The sequence below is a fragment of the Bombina bombina genome, unplaced genomic scaffold, assembly GCF_027579735.1.
Source record: "Bombina bombina isolate aBomBom1 unplaced genomic scaffold, aBomBom1.pri scaffold_1723, whole genome shotgun sequence".
Classification (NCBI taxonomy): Eukaryota; Metazoa; Chordata; class Amphibia; order Anura; family Bombinatoridae; genus Bombina; species Bombina bombina.
In genome coordinates this window covers 24071-47340 of record NW_026511728.1, presented here as the reverse complement: position 1 = coordinate 47340, position 23270 = coordinate 24071, and the positions used below count along the sequence as shown (strand labels likewise).

The 23270-nt window shown below is 39.8% G+C and overlaps 1 protein-coding gene across 1 annotated transcript in view; it reads right to left on the bottom strand.

Moving 5' to 3' along the window:
• Positions 1 to 2290: 2290 nt before the first annotated feature.
• LOC128643920 (ran GTPase-activating protein-like) overlaps positions 2291 to 23270 on the bottom strand; it is a gene marked incomplete at both ends in the record, with an annotated part of 36681 nt that continues 15701 nt past the window's right edge. The window contains one exon of the mRNA XM_053696693.1: positions 2291 to 2374. Within this exon, the coding sequence (XP_053552668.1) occupies positions 2291 to 2374 (84 nt within the window). The remainder of the gene's footprint in view (positions 2375 to 23270) is intronic.

Below are 23270 nucleotides of genomic sequence, written 5' to 3'. Positions count from 1 at the left end.
GTTTTGTATATGTCTAGGGTGGTTACATATTCCTGTGCACCCTTCCCTTGTTTTCAGTTTGTTTGGATTTGAAAGCTTGCATTGTGTGGCTGTTTTAGGGTCTCAGGTATTGGAGAGGACCTTGACGTGGTACCTGAGCTTGTCCCATTTGGCCAGATGCGGTGACTAACCTTTCCATTTTTACTTTTAAATCTTAGCTGAGAGCTTGTAAGTGAGTGCTGGGTTTTCTCTGTGTGTTGTATTAATTTGTTTTGTAATTTTCCCTATGGTTCTTGCACCCAGACCTGTCTGGGGTTAACTGCTTGTGGCTCTGTGGACAGCACAGCTTCCTGTGAGTGCCAGTGGCACCCAGGGCTGAGCATGTTGCAGGGTCATGGGATGTGTACCCGGTCTGGTATGAGAGTGCAGTTCCCTTCCGTGTTTTGTATATGTCTAGGGTGGTTACATATTCCTGTGCACCCTTCCCTTGTTTTCAGTTTGTTTGGATTTGAAAGCTTGCATTGTGTGGCTGTTTTAGGGTCTCAGGTATTGGAGAGGACCTTGACGTGGTACCTGAGCTTGTCCCATTTGGCCAGATGCGGTGACTAACCTTTCCATTTTTGCTTTTAAATCTTAGCTGAGAGCTTGTAAGTGAGTGCTGGGTTTTCTCTGTGTGTTGTATTAATTTGTTTTGTAATTTTCCCTATGGTTCTTGCACCCAGACCTGTCTGGGGTTAACTGCTTGTGGCTCTGTGGACAGCACAGCTTCCTGTGAGTGCCAGTGGCACCCAGGGCTGAGCATGTTGCAGGGTCATGGGATGTGTACCCGGTCCGGTATGAGAGTGCAGTTCCCTTCCGTGTTTTGTATATGTCTAGGGTGGTTACATATTCCTGTGCACCCTTCCCTTGTTTTCAGTTTGTTTGGATTTGAAAGCTTGCATTGTGTGGCTGTTTTAGGGTCTCAGGTATTGGAGAGGACCTTGACGTGGTACCTGAGCTTGTCCCATTTGGCCAGATGCGGTGACTAACCTTTCCATTTTTGCTTTTAAATCTTAGCTGAGAGCTTGTAAGTGAGTGCTGGGTTTTCTCTGTGTGTTGTATTAATTTGTTTTGTAATTTTCCCTATGGTTCTTGCACCCAGACCTGTCTGGGGTTAACTGCTTGTGGCTCTGTGGACAGCACAGCTTCCTGTGAGTGCCAGTGGCACCCAGGGCTGAGCATGTTGCAGGGTCATGGGATGTGTACCCGGTCCGGTATGAGAGTGCAGTTCCCTTCCGTGTTTTGTATATGTCTAGGGTGGTTACATATTCCTGTGCACCCTTCCCTTGTTTTCAGTTTGTTTGGATTTGAAAGCTTGCATTGTGTGGCTGTTTTAGGGTCTCAGGTATTGGAGAGGACCTTGACGTGGTACCTGAGCTTGTCCCATTTGGCCAGATGCGGTGACTAACCTTTCCATTTTTGCTTTTAAATCTTAGCTGAGAGCTTGTAAGTGAGTGCTGTGTTTTCTCTGTGTGTTGTCTAAAAATGTATATATATATAATACATATATGTGTGTGTGTGTGTACATATGTATTTATATGTGTATAATGTATTTACAGACATATATACACATATAAATACATATGTTTATATATATATATACACTATAATACATATATATATATATATATATATATATTATATATATATATATATGCATTGGAGTTAAGTAGATGAAAACATGAAAAATCATATTTATCCAAAATTCATATTTAATAAAGTTTTATACTGTGTATTTACTTATTTCACATCCCAATGTTCTGCACATAGCAGAATATGTTCTATGTATTTATAAATAGATATATTCCTATATATATATCTGTATATAGCTATACCTACATATAATCCTATTTATATATATAAATATATATATATAGGTATAGATATATATTATATTGTAGCAAAGTGCATTAGATATATGTAGAAATAGCTTTTTATGAATAAATAGAAACATTCTGCTATGTGAAGAACATTGGAATGTGAACTATTCATATTTTCATGTCGGGTTAGCGCAATATGTGAATACTTTTGTTTGCTCCATTGACTTCCATGGGGGAATACATTATCGAGTGCGCGATATTCTAATTTCGTCTTTTTAAGTGTGTTGGGTTAGCACGCAAGCAAAAACAGTTTACTTTCAACTTGTAATATGATCACTACCCAACACACGCAAAAAGCTTACTTCTAGCGCAGTTAACCCTCAAGCGGCAATGTTACATAGAGCTCCACTTGTAATCTGGCCCAAACTGTTAATCTCATGATTAAATCTTACCGAACAACTTGTATCCTGAGGCAGCTGATCAGAGCCTGGGTAACTGATTCTGCCCCTTGTTTTGTAATCTGGTTCTTCTCCAGACTTTCAGGAGAAAACAAGAAGAATAAAAACAGTAAAGTTAGACTTGTCACATATGTAGAACATCACATGCAAGGCTGCATACTTTTTTACATTTCTACTTCTAAAGCTAAGGCTGGTCTTTAAGGGGTGGGTGCTTAATTAGTAGCAGGTATTTGTGCATTGGTGACCCAGAGCTGGATGCAATGTTAGGGTTAAAACTGGAGAGTTTTTTGACAGGGTTTGAAACACTAGCAAATGGCTGCTAGGGCTACCTAGGCATGCCCTGCAAACTAAGTGGTAATTAGTCAAGTTCCTGCTTGTTTGACAAAAGTGTAATATATATTTAGACTAGACCACTTTAAAAAATTCAAACTTTTATCTCTCGCTATATATATTGTCATGAAGACCTCATGATTTTAGGATGTTGGGGTTAATTTTCTTGCTGCTATTTACAACTTCTTATCAGAACCATCTAAATAAAGGCAATCGGCTAGATAACGAGTCTTGCGTTATGAGTAAAAAAGCAGCGTTAAGCCTCATAACACTGCTTTTTTACTCGTACCTGCTATTACGAGTCTTGTAGGTACAGCTGTCCCGCACACTTTTTTTGCCTTACCGCAAATCAAGTTACGCAATTTGCGTATGGTCTATTTTCAATGGGACTTCCATAGCTCGGGTATTATTAGCTTTTTTTTTGTGGCCAAAAAGTGAGCGGTACAACCTATCCCGCAAGATTCGTAAATGTATTCTAAAGTCAGTAGTTATGAGTTTTACACTACAAAGCCGTAGCATAAAAATAAAATAAAATTACCTAAATATCAAGAAAACCAAACACTAAATTACACAAAATAAAAAAACAAATTACAAGATATTTAAACTAATTACACCTAATCTAATAGCCCTATCAAAATAAAAAAAGCCCCCCCAAAATAAAAAAACCCCTAGCCTAAACTAAACTACCAATAGCCCTTAAAAGGGCCTTTTGCGGGGCATTGCCCAAAATAAATCAGCTCTTTTACCTGAAAAAAAATACAAACAACTCCCCAACAGTAAAACCCACCACCCACACAACCAACCCCCCAAATATAACCCTAACGAAAAAAACTAAGCTCGCCATTGCCCTGAAAAGGGCATTTGGATGGGCATTGCCCTTAAAAGGGCATTTAGCTCTACTGCTGCCCAAAGCCCTAACCTAAAAATAAAACCCACCCAATAAACCCTTAAAAAAACCTAACACTAACCCCTGAAAATCCACTTACAGTTTTGAAGATCTGACATCCATCCTCAACGAAGCCGGGAGAAGTCCTCATCGAAGCGGCAAGAAGTCCTCAACGAAGCCGGGAGAAGTCTTCATCCAAGCCGGAAGAAGTGGTCCCCCAGACGGGCAGATGTCTTCATCCAGACAGCATCTTCTATCTTCATCCATCCGGCACGGAGCGGCTCCATCTTCAAGACATCCGTCGCGGAGCATCCTCTTCTTTCTGACGACTAATGACGAATGAAGGTTCTTTTAAGTGACGTCATCCAAGATGGCGTCCCTTAGATTCCGATTGGCTGATAGAATTCTATCAACCAATCGGAATTAAGGTTGAAAAAATCCTATTGGCTGATGCAATCAGCCAATAGGATTTAAATTCAATCCTATTGGCTGATCCAATCAGCCAATAGGATTGAGCTGGCATTCTATTGGCTGATTGGAACAGCCAATAGAATGCGAGCTCAATCCTATTGGCTGATTTTTTCAACCTTAATTCCGACTGGCTGATAGAATTCTATCAGCCAATCGGAATCTAAGGGACGCCATCTTGGATGACGTAATTTAAAGGAACCTTCATTCGTATTTAGTCGTCGTAAAGAGGATGCTCCGCGTCCGATGTCTTGAAGATGGAGCCGCTCCGCACCGTATGGATGAAGATAGAAGATGCCGTCTGGATGAAGATTTCTGTCCGTCTGGAGGACCACTTCACCCGACTTGGATGAAGACTTCTCCCGGCTTCGTTGAGGACTTTCTTGCCACTTCGATGAGGACTTCTCCCGGCTTCGTTGAGGATGGATGTCGGATCTTCAAAACTGTAAGTGGATCTTCAGGAGTTAGTGTTTGGTTTTTTTAAGAGTTTATTGGGTGGGTTTCATTTTTAGGTTAGGGCTTTGGGCTGCAATAGAGCTAAATACCCTTTTAAGGGCGATGCCCATCCAAATGCCCTTTTCAGGGCAATGGGGAGCTAAGGTTTTTTTAGTTAGGGTTTTATTTGGGGAGTTGGTTGTGTGGGTGGTGGGTTTTACTGTTGGGGGTTGTTTGTATTTTTTTTCAGGTAAAAGAGCTGATTTCTTTGGGGCAATGCCCGCAAAAGGCCCTTTTAAGGGCTATTGGTAGTTTAGTTTAGGCTAGGGTTTTTTTTTATTTTAGGGGGCTTTTTTTATTTTGATAGGGCTATTAGTAGGTGTAATTAGTTTAAATATCTTGTAAATTTTTTATTTTGTGTAATTTAGTGTTTTTGTTTTTGTAATTTTGGTTATTGTATTTAATTTATTTAATTGTATTTAATTTAGGTAATTTATTTAATTGTAGTGTAGTATTAGGTGATAGTGTAACTTAGGTTAGGTTTTATTTTACAGGTAAATGTGTATTTATTTTAGCTAGATAGTTAGTAAATAGTTAATAACTATTTAGTAACTATTCTACCTAGTTAAAATAAATACAAACTTGCCTGTAAAATAAAAATAAATCCTAAGATAGCTACAATGTAACTATTAGTTATATTGTAGCTAGCTTAGGGTTTATTTTATAGGTAAGTATTTATTTTTAAATAGGAATTATTTAGTTAGCAATAGTAGGTTTGATTTAGATTTAATTTAATTATTTTTTTTTTTTTTTAGTTTTAAATGCTTTATAGAAACATTCACAATACAGTCATAATTAAGAACATCAGTTATCAAGGTTATAGGAACAGTAGTCATATCCAGCGAATTTTGCATTATGGTAAGGTGCACGGAGCAGAGTTCACAAAATGTAATGAGAGAACTGAGCTCTCAAAGTTCTCAGCGAGGTATAAAGTCCTTCAACATAATAAGGAACTGGCATCCATGTTCAGCATTGACATGTAATTATGACAGTATGATAACCATTGAACAACAAATAATTAACAGACATTTCAGGTTTAACTCACAGATAGTACATATATATCAGCAAGATAGAGCGCTCTGCGAGTTAGTCTATATTTAGGTCTCAACAATAGATGATATCTCCAGATAGAAATAGGAGGAGGACAGAAAGAAGAGAAGTAGAGTATATTAAAAGAGGAGAGAGGGGAAGAAGAAGAAAAAAAAAAAAAAAAAAAAAAAGGGGGGGGGGAGGGGAAAGAAGTGGGTGGTAGGCGGGGGAAAGGGGAAAAAAAAGGGAAAGGGGAAAAAAGGGATAGGAAGGCATCATTTTAAGGGCAGATAAATGCAGGTAGGTGGTGGGAAGCGGATCAAAATCCTAAGGACCAGGAGGGTCAAGCCGTAGGTATACAGAGTCTAATTTAATTAATTTAAGTTATTGGGTGTTAGGGTTAGGATTAGATTTAGGTTTAGGGGTTAATAAATTTGGTATAGTGGCGGGGACGTTGGGGGCGGCAGATTAGGGGTTAATAAATGTAGGTAGGTGGTGGTGATGTTAGGGATGGCAGATTAGGGGTTAATACTATATAACTAGTGTTTGCGATGCGGGAGTGCGGCGGTTTAGGGGTTAATATGTTTATTATAGTGGCGGCGATGTCCGGAGCGGCAGATTAGGGGTTAATAAGTATAATGTAGGTTTCGGCGATGTCGGGGCGGCAGATTAGGGGTTAATAAGTGTAAGATTAGGGGTGTTTAGACTCTGGGTTCATGTTAGGGTGTTAGGTGTAAACATAAATTTTGTTTCCTCATAGGAATCAATGGGGCTGCGTTACTAAGCTTTACGCTGCTTTATAGCAGGTGTTAGACATTTCTCAGCCGATTCTCCCCTTTGATGTCTATGGGGAAATTGTGCACGAGCACGTACAACCAGCTTACAACTGACTTAAGCAGCGCTGGTATTGGAGTGAGGTATGGAGCACAATTTTGCTCTACGCTCACTTCTTGCCTAATAACGCCGGGTTTATAAAAGCTTGTAATACCAGCGCTGTAGGTAAGTGAGTGGTGACAATAACGTGTAAGTTAGTACCACACCCCTCATAATGCAAAGTGAGCCGTAATCCTCTCAGGAGGCTGTTGTCCCACTATCTCATAATCTAGGTGGATGACACTCCTCAACCAAAAAGACAGAGAAGATGTAGTGACTTTCTGACCCCTACGCTTACCCGCATAGATGACAAACAAAGATGAAGATTGTCTAAACTCCTTAGTAGGTAAAACTTCAAGGCACAAACCACATCTAAGTTGTGAAGCAAATGCTCCTTCATCGAGGAAGGATAGGGCACAAGGAAGGAAAAAAAATCTCTTGATTAATGTTACGATCTGACACCACCTTAGGAAGGAAACCTAACTTAGTACGTAAAACCGCCTTATCGGCATGAAAAACTAGGTAAGGGGGTGTCACATTGCAAAGAAGAAATCTCAGAGACTCAGCGAGCTGAGGCAATAGCCAATAGAAATAGAACCTTCCAAGATAACATGCATGGGGTCAAACGGAGCCTGCTGCAACAGACAAAGAACAAGATTGAGGCTCCAAGGCGGAGCCATCCTTTGAAACATAGGTCTGGTCCTAGTCAGGGCCTTAAAGGGCTGCACATCCGGAATCTCAGCTAATCTCTTGTACAGCAACACTGACAGGGCCGATATCTGCCCTTCAGGGAACTAGCAGATAGACCCTTCTCCAGTCCCTCCTGGAGAAAAGATAAAATTCTGGCAACTTTAATCCTAATGCCAAGAAAAACTACGCTTCTCACACCAGTGCAGGTAAGTCCACCACACCTTATGGTAGAAGCATTGAGTCACTGGCTTACGAGCCTGAATCAAAATGTCAATGACACTCTCAGAGAAACCTCTCTTGGCTAAGACTAAAAGTTCAATCTCCATGCAGTCAGCCTCAGAGAATCTAGATTTTGATGTAGAAATGGACCCTGTAGCAGCAAGTCCCTGTGACAGGGTAACTTCCAAAGAGGAGGTGAGGACATCCCCACTAGATCCGCGAACCAAGTACTTCGCAGCCAGGATGGAGCAATTAGAATCACTGATGCTTGCTCCTGATTGATGCGGGCCACTACCTGAGGAAGAAGAGGTAATGGAGGAAACAGATATATGAGTCTGAACCTCCAAGGAACAGCTAGAGCATCTATTAGTTCTGCTTGAGGATCCCTTAATCTCGATCTGTACCTGGGTAGTTTGGCATTTAGACGGGAGGTCTTTCTCTGGCATCTCCCATCTGATGCATATCACTGCAAATACCTTGGGTGGAGAGATCATTTCCCCGGGTGAAAGGATTGCCTGCTGAGGAAGTCTGCTTCCCAGTTGTCCACATTCGGAATGTAGATCGCAGACAGTATACAATTGTGGGGCTCCACCCATTCTAGAATTTGAGATACTTCTCTCATCGCTAAGGAACTTCTCGTTCCCCCCTGATGGTTGATGTAGGCTATCAAAGTTATATTGTCTGATTGGAATCTGATAAACTGGGATGAACCCAGAAGGGGCCGAGCCTTCAGAGCATTGAAGATTGCCCAGAGTTCCAAGATATTGATCAGTAGAGAGAACTCCTTCTGAGTCCATGGCCTGGCCTTGTGCCTCCTGGCACCCCAAACGGCTCCCCAGCTAGATAGACTTGCGTCTGTAGTCATAATCTCCCAGGACGGTCTCAAGAAGCGCGTGCCTTGGGACAGGTGGTCTTGACAGAGCCAGGCAAGAGAGCAAATCTCTCGAGCTGTCCATTACTATCTGTTGGGACAGATCAGAACAGTCGCCATTCCATTGCCTCAGCATGCATAGCTGTAAGGGTCTGAGATGGAATCTGGCAAAAGTAATGATAGCCATACAAGACACCATGAGTCCAATCACCTCCATACACTTGGCCACCGAAGGACTCAAGGAGGCCTGGAGAGCAAGACATGCTGATGTAAGCTTGCAAAATCTCTGAACTGTTAGAAAGATCTACATGGATATAGAGTATCACCTAACCTAGGAAATTCACCCTGGTATTTGGAGTAAGAGAACTCTTTTTCAAGTTTATCTTCCATCCATGTGATCGAAGAAGACTAAGGAATTCCAAGTGCTCCCTTGCTAGACAAAAAGATGGTGCTTGTACCAAGATATCGTCCAGGTAAGGTGCTACTGCAATACTTCATGTTCTGGCGACCGCTAGAAGAGCCTCCAGAACCTTCTTAAATATCCTTGAAGCAGTAACTAAGCCAAACAGAAGTGCTATGAACTGGAAGTGCTGGTCCAGAAACCTCAGGAACTGAAAATGTTCCTCGTGTATCGGAACATGAAGGTATACATCCTTCAGGTCTATGGTGGTCATAAACTGTCCTTCCTGAACCAGGGGAAGAATTAAAGTATTGTCTCCATTTTGAAAGAGGGGACACTCAAAACTTGTTTAGGCACTTCAGGTCCAGAATTGAATGAAAAGTTCCCTCCTTTTTGGGACCCACAAAGAGGTTTGAATAGAACCCCAGACCTCTTTCTGATGTAGGTACTGGGACAGTTACTCCTAAAGAGGCTAGATCCCGAATGCAAACTAAAAAGGCAGTCCTCTTTTCTGGTCTTGTAGACAGTCTGGAGAGTAGGAATCTGCCCCTTGGGGGAAGAGATTTGAATCCTATCCAGTATCCCTGAAATACGACCTCCAGAACCCAAGGATCCTGAATATCCTGAAACCATGCATCTGAGAAAAGCGACAATCTGCCCCCTTCTCGATCCGATCCCGAATCGGGGGCTGCCCCTTCATGCCGATTTTTTTTCGGCGGGCTTCTTTGTCTGTTTGGACTTGTTCCAGGACTGAGCCGGCTTCCAAGTACTCTTGGGCTGCTCGGGCTTGGATGAAGGTTGAGATCATTGCGACTTGTCTGCATGAAAGGAACAAAACTTAGATGATTACCGTCCCTTAGGGCTGTTCTTCTTATCCTGTGGTAGGAAGGCACCCTTCCCTCCAGTAACCGTAGAAATAATCAAGTCCAGCCCTGGACTGAATAATATCTTCCCCTTGAAGGGAAGAGAAAGGAGTCTGGATTTAGAAGAAATATCCGAAGACCAAGACTTCAACCAGAGAGCCCGGTGGGCTAGGACAGTGAAACCTAAAGACTTTGCATTTAGGCGTATAATCTGCATATTCGCATCACAAATGAAGGAGTTTATCTAAAGGAGGGTTCCTCCGCTGGAGGAAATTTAGTAACAGACTCAGAAAGTTCACCCTCTGAAGCTATAGAGGTTAACTCATCCTCGGATAGCTGGGAAATACAAGCTAGATCCGACAGAAATTTAGATGACTCTAAGTCAGGAGAACTATGTTTGACCTTTCTCTTGTGTTTCCCAGAGATAGTTAGGGCACTCAGGTTCGCAGACACCGCCGAGTGTAGCTGCACGGTAAAGTCAGCAGGAAAAAGGCCCCCTCCAGATGGAGAATTAGTTGTGCCGAGGGGGATTGCATGTGGAGCAGTTTGAGTAGAGGGTAGTAATCTCTCGAGACATAGAATCCTGAGAGTTAGTTGGCTCAGAGGGACTAATTGCACTAAGTGTATTAGCAGACTTAGCTCCCTTTTTAGACTTTAAAACATGCCCAGGCAAATGGAACAAAATTGAGCAGGTGGGAAAACCATAGCCTCCTCACAGTATAAACAGGTATTATTATTCACAACAGAAGGAGCGGAACCTTCTAATGTAGTATCAGAGCCCTCCATATCTTTGGTATGTACTCTCACTGATGGAATAAAAAAATGAACACAATAAAGCACTTTATATATAAAACGGCACCTTTATATTCCCAATAGCTGGGGCACTCACTACCTCCTAGACCCAGACAGGCTATCAGTGAAACCGCTCTCCTCAAGGAGCGATGTCTGCTGCAGGATCGTAAGGAAGTGAAAGAGACTGCACCCAGTCACGTGGTGCGCAAGACAGGACTTTACCTGCTATGAAAAAGGGCACTAAGATAATATAAGCTGCACAACTCCTTTAAAATTTGGTAGCCTGGAAATCATGATTCAAGATATTTGTTAAATAATGAAAGCGTTTTGTTCCAAGCCAAAAGCACACAGTCTTAAACCCTCACAAAGTGAAAGCAGTACATAAAATCCCCCAAACTGTTCCAAATAATCTCCCTGAAGGAAATATTAACCCTTGATCCTATTGAGGTATACAGGGAGTGCAGAATTATTAGGCAAGTTGTATTTTTGAGGATTAATTTTATTATTGAACAACAACCATGTTCTCAATGAACCCAAAAAACTCATTAATATCAAAGCTGAATAGTTTTGGAAGTAGTTTTTAGTTTGTTTTTAGTTATAGCTATTTTAGGGGGATATCTGTGTGTGCAGGTGACTATTACTGTGCATAATTATTAGGCAACTTAACAAAAAACAAATATATACCTATTTCAATTATTTATTTTTACCAGTGAAACCAATATAACATCTCAACATTCACAAATATACATTTCTGACATTCAAAAACAAAACAAAAACAAATCAGTGACCAATATAGCCACCTTTCTTTGCAAGGACACTCAAAAGCCTGCCATCCATGGATTTTGTCAGTGTTTTGATCTGTTCACCATCAACATTGCATGCAGCAGCAACCACAGCCTTCCAGACACTGTTCAGAGAGGTGTACTGTTTTCCCTCCTTGTAAATCTCACATTTGATGATGGACCACAGGTTCTCAATGGGGTTCAGATCAGGTGAACAAGGAGGCCATGTCATTAGATTTTCTTCTTTTATACCTTTCTTGCCAGCCACGCTGTGGAGTACTTGGACGCGTGTGATGGAGCATTGTCCTGCATGAAAATCATGTTTTTCTTGAAGGATGCAGACTTCTTCCTGTACCACTGCTTGAAGAAGGTGTCTTCCAGAAACTGGCAGTAGGACTGGGAGTTGAGCTTGACTCCATCCTCAACCCAAAAAGGCCCCACAAGCTCATCTTTGATGATACCAGCCCAAACCAGTACTCCACCTCCACCTTGCTGGCGTCTGAGTCGGACTGGAGCTCTCTGCCCTTTACCAATCCAGCCACGGGCCCATCCATCTGGCCCATCAAGACTCACTCTCATTTCATCAGTCCATAAAACCTTAGAAAAATCAGTCTTGAGATATTTCTTGGCCCAGTCTTGACGTTTCAGCTTGTGTGTCTTGTTCAGTGGTGGTCGTCTTTCAGCCTTTCTTACCTTGGCCATGTCTCTGAGTATTGCACACCTTGTGCTTTTGGGCACTCCAGTGATGTTGCAGCTCTGAAATATGGCCAAACTGGTGGCAAGTGGCATCTTGGCAGCTGCACGCTTGACTTTTCTCGGTTCATGGGAAGTTATTTTGCGCCTTGGTTTTTCCACACGCTTCTTGCGACCCTGTTGACTATTTTGAATGAAACGCTTGATTGTTCGATGATCACGCTTCAGAAGCTTTGCAATTTTAAGAGTGCTGCATCCCTCTGCAAGATATCTCACTATTTTTGACTTTTCTGAGCCTGTCAAGTCCTTCTTTTGACCCATTTTGCCAAAGGAAAGGAAGTTGCCTAATAATTATGCACACCTGATATAGGGTGTTGATGTCATTAGACCACACCCCTTCTCATTACAGAGATGCACATCACCTAATATGCTTAATTGGTAGTAGGCTTTCGAGCCTATACAGCTTGGAGTAAGACAACATGCATAAAGAGGATGATGTGGTCAAAATACTCATTTGCCTAATAATTCTGCACTCCCTGTAAAGAAGCCACACACACTGTGACCCTATATTAGAATCCCTGCTATATATAATAAAGCGGTATTACCCTCCAGGATCCATGCTGTGGAACAGATACAGCCTCTCAAGTGTGACAGTCTGTGTGTAAAAGCAAGCAGTGAAACTTGTCAACACTGATTGCTCAGGGGTTGTTAGTCAACAGTTTGGATGGATTCGCAGAAAAACTTTCCCTGCATCTCCAGACTCTAACTTTCATCAATATTCTCACTGAGAGGTTGACATTATTACTTAAAACTCCAGTCCTCTCTTGAAGGGAACATACTCATTACAGGACTATCCAAAATCTTCTGACACTTCTCTGCCATCCCAATCTGCCCCTCCTCTTGTAACGAAAGGCAAAGAATGATTGGGAGGATAGGGGAAGTGGGAGAGATATTTAAGCATTTGGCTGGTGTGTGCTTGCCTCCTCCTGGTGGCCGGGTGTTGTATTTCTCAACAGTAAGGAATGAAGTTGTGGACTCTCTCTGCCTTATAGATAGAAACATAATTTATGCTTACCAGATAAATTCCTTTCCTTCATGGCAGGGAGAGTCCACGACTTCTTTCCTTACTGTTGGGAAATACAACACCTGGCCACCAGGACGAGGCATAGACACCCCAGCCAAAGGCTTAAATATCCCTCCCACTTCTCCTATCCCCCAGTCATTCTGCCGAGGGAACAAGGAAAAGTAGGAGAAACATCAGGGAATAAAAGGTGCCAGAAGAAATAATATAAAAAGGTAGCCGCACATAAAAAAAAAAAAATTAAGGGCGGGGCCGTGGAAAGTAATTTATCTGGTAAGCATAAATTATGTTTTCCTTCCATAAGGCAGGGAAAGTCCACAACTTCATTCTTTACTGTTGGGAAAATGATATCCAAGCTCCAGAGGACACTGAATGAATAAGGGGAGGGAACAGAAAAAAAGAGACAACCCCTATTCGGAGCGCACCACAGCCTGCAAAACGTTTCTCCCAAAAGCTGCTTCACCCGAAGCAAAAACATCAAACTTGTAAAATTTAGAAAAAGTGTGTAAGGAGGACCAGGTAGCCGCCTTACAAATCTGATCCATTGAGACTTTGTTCTTAAAAGCCCAAGAGGAAGCCACTGCTCTAGTGGAATAAGCTGTTATCCTCTCAGGAGGCTGTCATCCCGCTGTCTTATAAGCTAAGCGGATGACACTCCTCAACAAGAAAGATAGATAAGACGTAGTAGCAGTCTGCCTTCTGACACTTCTCTGCCACCTCCAATAGTGACGAAAGGCAAAGAATGACTGGTGGATAGGGGAAGTTGGAGGGATATTTAAGCCTTTAGCTGGGGTGTCTTTGCCTCCTCCTGGTGGCCAGGAGTTGTATTTCCCTATATTAAGGAATGAAGTTGTGAACTCTGATCTCCCTGCCTTATGGAAGAAAAAGGTCTATATAGTGAGCCAATGACATGAGGCATTCACGAGTAGCCACCAATCATTAGCTTGCTCCCAGCTAGCCTACCTAGATATATTTTAGCAAAATATGCCAAGAGAACTAAGTTATTTTGAAGATGTAATTAAATTAAAAAGTATTTTTTTCATGTACCTTTGAGCTCTCATTTAAATGCCCAAAGGCCAGTTAATAATTGGGTTCCAGTGCTTAAGTAAGCAAACATTTAACTCCTAACAACAAGCCTGTTAAAATTAATATAAAATAAACAAAAAAGAGCTTTTAAAGCCTCCTACCTCCCCGTGCTACTCAGTTTAGCATATAGCCGAGCAGAAGGAAGGTTAACAGAAAGGTAGGAAAGAAAAATCAGGGGGTGATGAGGTGTAAATTAAACTGCCACCAAAAATAAAAATGTAAGAAGGTGAGGTCTTGTAGACCCTCACCATCATGAAAGAAAGGAATTTATCAGGTAAGCATCAATTTAGTTTTCTTTAATAGGATTGTGAAAGTCCATGAGCCTGGACGTGCAGGCTCTAATACCCAACCTGTGGGGTCCACGAAAGAATGGGTGGGACAAAAAGAAGGCAGTTACTATTTGCCAGACACTTGCAGAGGAGGCAAAAACATTGAAATGAAAAATTTGGTAAATGTATGTAAAGAAGACCAAGTTGCAGCCTTGCAAATCTGTTCCATTGAAGTTTAATTTTTGAACTCCCAAGAAGTAGAAACTGATCCAGTATAATTGGCAGTAATCCATTTAGGGGGCACCTGCCCCGCCACCAAGTAAGCTTTGTTAAAATACTTGTGTTAACTAAGAGGCAAAAGCAACTGAATTAGCCTTTTGTCCTCTAAAAGAATTAGAAAAATAGACAAATAGACTGGACTTCTGCTCATTTAAATTTGCTGAAGAAACAATTTTTTAAAAAATAAATAAAAATAGGTGAGTTTATGGTGGATAAATGGGCTTTATCACAGATGAAATTCTAACCAAAGGTTTGAACATCAGGAAACTTTGCTAGTTTACGGTGAAATAAGACAGAAAGAGCTGATATTTGACCCTTTAAGGAATGTACTGACACATTCTTGTCTAACTCATATTAACCCTGTGAGTGCCCAGAGCCGTCGCTAGCACTCACCCACCTTGAGGGCAATCGTGGGCTACCATTGACTCCCACCCCGGGGACATGGCCTGTATAGTGACAGGCATCGCCGGGGCTTCACATTTTGCACGGTGATGTCACGTGCAATGACGTCACTGCACAACTTTATTTAAAATTTACAATGTACAATATAGGTAAATGGGGGCATGCTGCTTAGAAGCCTGCATATCAGGCATCTAAGCAGCTACAGACCCCCAAGACCCACCGCTGGAAAGGTATTAGCCTAACCTTTCAAATGTATAAGTCTTGGGGATTCCGCTCCCCGACATCGCCGCCACTATAATAAAGTTATTAACCCTATTCACCCACACCCCAACATCGCTGACACTTTAATAAAGCTATTAACCCCTATTCCGCCGCTCCCTGCCACAGCCGCCACCACTAAATAAAGTTATTAACCCCTAAACCTCTGGCCTCCCACATCACCGCTACGAAATAAACCTATTAACCCCTAAACCGCCAGCCCCCCACATCGCAAAAAACTAAACTAAACTATAAACCCCTAAACCTATTACCCCCTAACTTTATATTAAAATTACAATATCCCTATCTTAAAATAAATAAAATCTTACCTGTGAAATAAAAAAAACTAAGTTTAAACTGAAAATTAACCTAACATAATTATTATACTAAAATGAAAATAACTACCAATTAAAGAAACTAAATTACACATAAAAAAAACGAACACTACTAAAAAAAATAATCTAAAATTACAACAAATAAACAATATTAAATTACAAAAAATAAAAAACTAACGGCCAGATTATGAGTTTTGCATTATGAGGGGTGCGGTACGTTATATTGGGGGGGGCTTTTTTTATTTTAATAGGGCTATTAGATTAGGTGTAATTAGTTTGAAGATATTGTAATTTGTTTTTTATTTTCTGTAATTTAGTGTTTTGTTATGTTTTTAATTTAGCTAATTGTTTTGAATTTAGTTAATTGTATTTAATTTAGGGAATGTATTAAATTGTAGGGTTAGGTTAGGTGTTAGTGTAACTTAGGTTAGTTTTGATTTTACAGGTAAATTTGTATTTATTTTAGCTAGGTAGTTAGTAAATAGTTAATAACTATTTAGTAACTATTCTACCTAGTTAAAATAAATACAAACTTGACTGTAAAATAAAAATAAACCCTAAGCTAGCTACAATGTAACTATTAGTTATATTGTAGCTAGCTTAGGGTTAATTTTATAGGTAAGTATTTAGTTTTAAACAGGAATTATTTAGGTAATGATAGTAAGTTTTATTTAGATTTATTTTAATTATATGTAAGTTAGGGGGTGTTAGGGTTAGACTTAGATTTAGGGGTTAATAAATGTAATATAGTGGCGGTGACGCTGGGGGCGGAAGATTAGGGGTTAATAAATGTAGGTAGGTGGTGGCGATGTTAGGGATGGCAGATTATGGGTTAATAATATTTTACTAATGTTTGTGATGCAGAAGTGCGGCGGTTTAGGTGTTAATATATTTATTATAGTGGCAGCGATGTTCAGAGCGGCAGATTAGGGGTTAATAATTTTATTTTAGTGTTTGCGATGCGGGAGGGCCTCGGTTTAGGGGTTAATAGGTAGTTTATGGGTGTTAGTGTACTTTTTAGCACTTTAGTTATGAGTTTTATGCTACGGCTTTGTAGTGTAAAACTCATAACTACTGACTTTAAAATGCGGTACGAATCTTGACGGGATAGGGTGAACCGCTCACTTTTTGGCCTCCGAGGTCAAGCTCGTAATACCGGCGCTATGGAAGTCCCATAGAAAAAAGACTATACGCAATTTGCGTAAGTTGATTTGTGGTAAGGCCAAAAAATTGTGCGGTGCCCCTAAATCCGAAAGACTTTAACGCTGCTTTTTTACTCATAACGCAAGACTCGTAATCTAGCCGTAAATTACAAAAAATAACAAACACTAAATTACAAAAAATAACAAACGAAATTATCAAAAATAAAATCAATTACACCTAATCTAATAGCCCTATAAAAATAAAAAAGCCTTTCAAAATAAAAAAAAAACTCTAGCCTACAATAAGCCCCTAAAGCAATCAGCTCTTTTACATGAAAACAAAATACAAAGACCCCCCAACAGTAAAACCCACCACCCAACCAACCCCCCAAAATAAAAAACCTAACTCTAACAAAAACCTAAGCTACCCATTGCTTCGAAAAGGGCATGTGTATGGGCATTGCCCTTAAAAGGGCATTTATCTCTTTTGCATTGCCCTTAAAAAGGCATTTAGCTCTTTTAAAAAAGCCAAAACCCTAATCTTAAAAAAAAAAAACAACCCAAAAAAGTAAAAAAAAACTAACACTAACCCCCGAAGATCCACTCACAGTTTCTGAAGTCCGGACATCCAGGCGCCGAGAAGCCTTTATCCAGGCAGCGAGGTGTTCATCCATCCAGACGGCATCTTCTATCTTCATCCCGGTAGGGTCTTCTATCTTCATCCCAGCGGCGTGGAGCGTGTCCATCCTTTAAGACATCCAGCGCGGAGTGTCCTCTTCATACGGTCGCCGCCATACACTGTGTCTTCAAGGCAGGAGAGCCTTTTCAAAATGGCTTCCCTTGCATTCCTATTGGATGATTTGATTTTTGAAATTCAAATCAGCCAATAGGATGAGAGCTACTGAAATCCTATTGGCTGTTCAAATCAGCCAATAGGATGAGAGCTACTGAAATTCTATTGGCTGATTTGAATAGCCAATAGAATTTCAGTAGCTCTCATCCTATTCTCTGATTTTAACAGCTAATAGGATTTCAGTAGCTCTCATCCTATTGGCTGATTTGAATTTAAAAAATCAAATCAGCCAATAGGAATGCAAGGGATGCCATTTTGAAAAGGCTCCCTTGCATTGAAGATTCAGTGTACGGCGGCGACCGTATGAAGAGGACCCTCCGTGCCGGATGTCTTGAAGGATGGACCCGCTTCACTGGGATGAAGATAGAAGACGACCCCAGGATAAAGATAGAAGTTGCAACCTGGATGAAGATAGAAGACGCCACCTGGATGGATGAAGACCTCGCCGCCTGGATGTCCGGACTTCAGAAACTGTAAGTGGATCGTCAGGGTTTTTTGTTATTTATTTTTTTTAAACTTTTTTTGGGTGTTTTTTTTTTATATTAGGTTTTGGGCTTTTTTTAAAGAGCTAAATGCCCTTTAAAGGGCAATGCAAAAGAGCTAAATGCAATTTTAAGGGCAATGCCCATACAAATGCCCTTTTCAGGGAAATGGGTAGCTTAGGTTTTTGTTAAGAGTTTTTTAGGTTAGTTTTTTTTATTTTGGGGGGTTGGTTGGGTGGTGGGTTTTACTGTTAGGGGTTTTTTGTATTTTTTTCAGGTAAAAGAGCTGATTTCTTTAGGGCAATGCCCTACAAAAGGCCCTTTTAAAGGCTATTGTAGTTTATTGTAGCCTAGGGTTTTTTATTTTGGGGGGGCTTTTTTATTTTTATAGGGCTATTAGATTAGGTGTAATTGTTTTTATTTTGAATAATTTAGTTTGTTATTTTTTGTAATTTAGTGTTTGTTATTTTTTGCAATCTTAGATTTTTTTTTAGGGTTAATAACTTTATTATAGTGGCGGGGATGTGGGTGGACGGCAGATTAGGAGTTAATAACTTTAATATAGTGTTTGCGATGCGGGAGGGCCTCGGTTTAGGGGTTAATAGGTAGTTTATGGGTGTTAGTGTACTTTGTAACATTTTAGTTATGAGTTTTGTGTAACAGTTTTGTTGCGCAAAACTCATAACTACTGGTCTCAGACAGTGGAACGGATCGTGTTGGTATAGGCTGGAACGCAAGCATTATAGCCTCATTGCACAACTTGTAATACCGGCGCTATGGAAATCCCACGCAAAAACGTCATTTTTTTTGAGTGCGGGATTGATGTTGCATTGGCTAAAATGCTTGCGGTACAGCTATACCGACACGACTCGTAATGACTGCTTTATGGTTTTTAAAACCGTAAAGTAAAACTCGTAATCTAGGTGCTTGTGCTCACCCCAGTCGAGTTATTAAAGAGTCAGCACTAATTGCCTGAAATGCATTTATGTCAAAAGTTCTGAGATAAGGAGGCTGTCTGCAGAAGCTTAGATACAAGATAATCATAGAGGTAAAAAGTATATTAACCCCTTAATGACCACAATGTACCCTGTATGTCACTGGTCATTAAGGGTTTTTTCAGGACATAATAGCACAAGTCTAGCAAGAACACACTATTAATGCACTCCCTCCAGCAGGCTTTGTGGAATAGAGCAGTCTCAACGCTGGTAGCAAGACCGCGCTATAAAACAATCAAGTCCCAAAAAAAGGCCAGCGACATACAGGGTACGTCTCTGGTCCTTAAGGGGTTAATATAACAGTGTTAGCAATGCAAAACTAGGGAATGGTAAATAAAGGGATTATCTATCTTTTTAAACAATAACAATTTTTGGTGTTTACTGTCCCTTTAAAAGATGCATTAAGATCATTTAGCAGTGGTGCAGATGGAAATGTATTTTTACAATAGGTTCCTACGAAAGTCGCAATTAAGCAAAAAAATATTTTAATAACACCAGTACTGTTATTGTATTATATTGATAGTGAATATTATAGTTGACAGCGCCAAATTGCACATAGAAGCTCACTATTTTAGATCACCTAACGGGATCTAGGTAAAGGATATTGTAGACCAGAGCTTTCCAAACTTTTCATGTTGGTGACACACTTTTTAAACCTACATCATTTCGCGACACAGTAATTCAGTTGTACTAGCAAAAAGGAGGTTAAACTAACTTGTTTTAAGAGATACGGACACATACATGAATCATATAATAATGAAATGTATTTACAAGTAACAGTATGTATGTACAAGAATTAAAAAAAGTTTAATAACACCAATAGCTACTTGATATTTTAATGGGATGTATGAGGTTAATGGGATGTATGAGGTTGATGGGATGAACACAGTTTCTGAATATTTGGTGGAATATTAGATAAAGACACTCGCATTTCATCATCAAGCATTTCTTAAGCTTCCACTTCCTATCTATATATCAAGAGCAGGAGCAGCAATGCACTACTGAGAGCTAGCTGCAAAAAAAACAACACTGACTTCAGCTCAGCGTTTAAGCTACCGCCCTCAGAGCTCTGTAAGTCTGACTGACTACAAACACACTGCTGTCCCACTCACTGACTACACATGTAGTCACAAGCCGATTGAGGAGACTACACGTGCAGTCAGGGGCCAATGTGCCGCCAATGGGAATAGTTTCAGTTCCCGCTGTGCTGCGCTAATAGGTTAAGATGATCTGTGTCCCCCTAGGTATCAATCACGTGTCAACCATGTGATATGCGTAGCAGGCAGGCGGAAAGTCAGAAACCAAAAAAAAAAAAAAAATTTTACAAAATTGTGCTGAAGCAGGGACACACCTACACACTGCTGCCGACACACTAGTGTGTCCCGACACACAGTTTGGAAAGCACTGTTGTAGACAAATAATAGGCGCGCTTGCAGGCTAAAGTATGATATCAGGCAATTACTGTTATATGTAAAATGAGTACATTTATTATTGCAAATGAAAACATATAATGATCAATGGGTTAAGCAAATCCCAATGGTGGAATAGAAAATTTATAGAAAATCCCAATATAGGGTATAGTCCAAAATTTCCAAGATGTAAAATGTGAAATATTCTTGGTAAAGTCCTGAGAGTAAATGAAATGATGATCTTCAAATAGTGTTGTGATGTGATAATCCAAAAAAGGCGTTAATCCATTATGAAAAAAATGGAAAAATAAATGTAGTGCACTATAAAAAACAGAATCAAAAATAAAAAAAATATTTTTTAGGTTATTCACAGTGGACTTGCACCTTATTATCAGAAACCCCATAGGTTTTCATTATTATTGCTATTCTTATTTTATTTTTAAATATTTTTTTATTGAAAAATGTTCATAGGGTTACAGGTGAATAGAGGAAACATTTTATACATAATATCTCATGGTGAGAGATAGGTGTCATAACAATAATGCAATAGTCTAGGTTGTACAGTCCATATCCTCAGAGAGTGGTTAACATAATATTGTCTGTTAGATGTCTGTTCCTCTATATGAGACACATTGTAATTGTAGATGAAGAATACATTCGGTGAAATAGCATTAACAATCACCTAAAATACGAGTTTTGAGCGCTATAAGGAAAGTAAAGAACGCAACAAAAGTGGCGTTATTTAACCCCTATAGTGCTGCCATTACAAGTTTTGAAAAACACTGCTTGCGCTTGCGATATGGACATACTGCACACAAAACAAGCGGTGTTTTGACGTGCTCGTGCACACTTTCCCCATAGACATCACTGGAGAGAGCCGGCTAAAAAAAAGTCTAACACCTGCGATCGCGGAAACAAAAGCTCCGTAACGCAGCCCCATTAATGTCTATGGGGAAAAAGAAAAGACAGTTTAAACCTAACACCCTAACATAAACCCTGAGTCTAAACACGCCTAATCTGCTGCCCCCGACATCGCCGACGCTTGCCTACGGTTATTAACCCCTAATCTACCGCTCCCGATATCGCCACCACCTAAATAACATTATTGACCCCTAATCTGCCGCTCCCGATATCGCCGCCACTATACTAAAGTTATTAACCCCTTATCCACCGCACTCCAACATTGCCAAACTATATTAAAGTTATTAACCCCTATTCCACCGCTCCCGATATCGCCACCTCCTAAATAAAGCTATTAACCCCTAAACCTCTGACCTCCCACATCACTACCACTAAATAAACATATTAACCCCTAAACCACCAGCCCCCCACATCGCAACAACCTAAATTAAACTATTAATCCCTATCCCTAACGTAACCCTAACACCCCCCAACTTTAACATAATTAAAATAGATCTAAATTAAACTTACAAATATTAACTAAATAAACCTATTAACCCCTAAACCACCACCCCCCCACATAGCAACAACCTAAATTAAACTATATTAACCTCTAAATCTAACACTATCCCTAATGTAACCATAACCCTAACGTAACCCTAACCCCCCCTAACTTTAACATAATGAAATTAGATCTAAATTAAAGTTACTATTTTAACTAAATAATACAGTAATAATACTTACCTGTGAAATAAAACCTAAAGTAGCTACAATATAACTAATAGTTACATTGTAGCTAGCTTAGGTTTCTTTTTATTCACAGTTAAGTTTGTATTTATTTTAACTAGGTCGACTAGTTAGTAAATAGTTATTAACTATTTACTAACCACCTAGTTAAATACAAACTTGGCCTTTGAAAAAACAGTTGGCAAAACGCGCATCAGGCGTTCGCACTGCTTCTCCTGCCTTAATTTAATTTTGTTTAAAAACGAGCATAATACTTTTTTAATGTTGGCCTTATATGGCATTCAGTCTCTTATCTTTAGGCTTTAATCTAACTTGTTACCTCTCTAACGTAGCTGGCTACACTATAAATGAGCGACCTCCTAACAGGATATAAAAGCAGAGGTTTTAAGTGCTAAATCAGCAACGTGTGAGACAATCACTGGTACTCTTTCCCAACCTAGCTTTTTCTATTTGGGGTCTGAGGTAGATGCCCATTGGTGAGAGTGATTACATTTTACTTATGCTACTTTGTTGATAATAGGGTTTATAGAGATATAGGTAATAACTACCGCATTTCAGGAGAAGTATGTGTACAACACACCCCTGTGTTTTCCTTTGAACACAATTTTACATAACGATATATTATCTCTCACATTCCGTGAATGGATGATCTTTTAATTCTTACTTTTAACTAAAAGTAGATGTATGGGGTCACAGTAATAGTTAGCTTATTTACGTATTTATTGATCCTGACAGACCCTGGATATAATTTGTGGTGAGGTACGATGATATATTGTAACTGAACGTACCATTTGGGACTCTATGTAACATTTTTGATACAAAACTTATTGAACTCTCATCCCCTTACCACCTCCTATTAACAGTGGTCTCAGAAACAGGGAAATCCCATCACTACACATATAGATATTTAGCCCATCATCTACCTAACCCTTTTGTATATTATATGTGTTTGTAAAGTGTATAACAATATTTTTTTAATTTATTACTTAATAAAAGTTACATTTTATTAGCTACTCGCATCCTCTCTATCCATTATCATATGGTCAATTTAGTCTCTTATTTCAGTGTGCCACACTATACCTTTCTTTCCTTTCCCTTTTATTCTTTTGGATAATTATTATTTTGGTATTTAGGCACTGCCTTTGTAGGGATACGTGGGTTTACCCTCCTAGGATATTCTAAGAGACTTCATATTTTCTCCTTTACCTCTAATTTTAGAGGTTTCCTCAGACTTAAAGGGCCATTAAACCCAAATATTTTCTTTCATGATTCAGATAGAAAATACAATTTTAAACAACATTCCTATTTACTTCTGTTATCTAATTTGCTTAATTCTTTAGATATC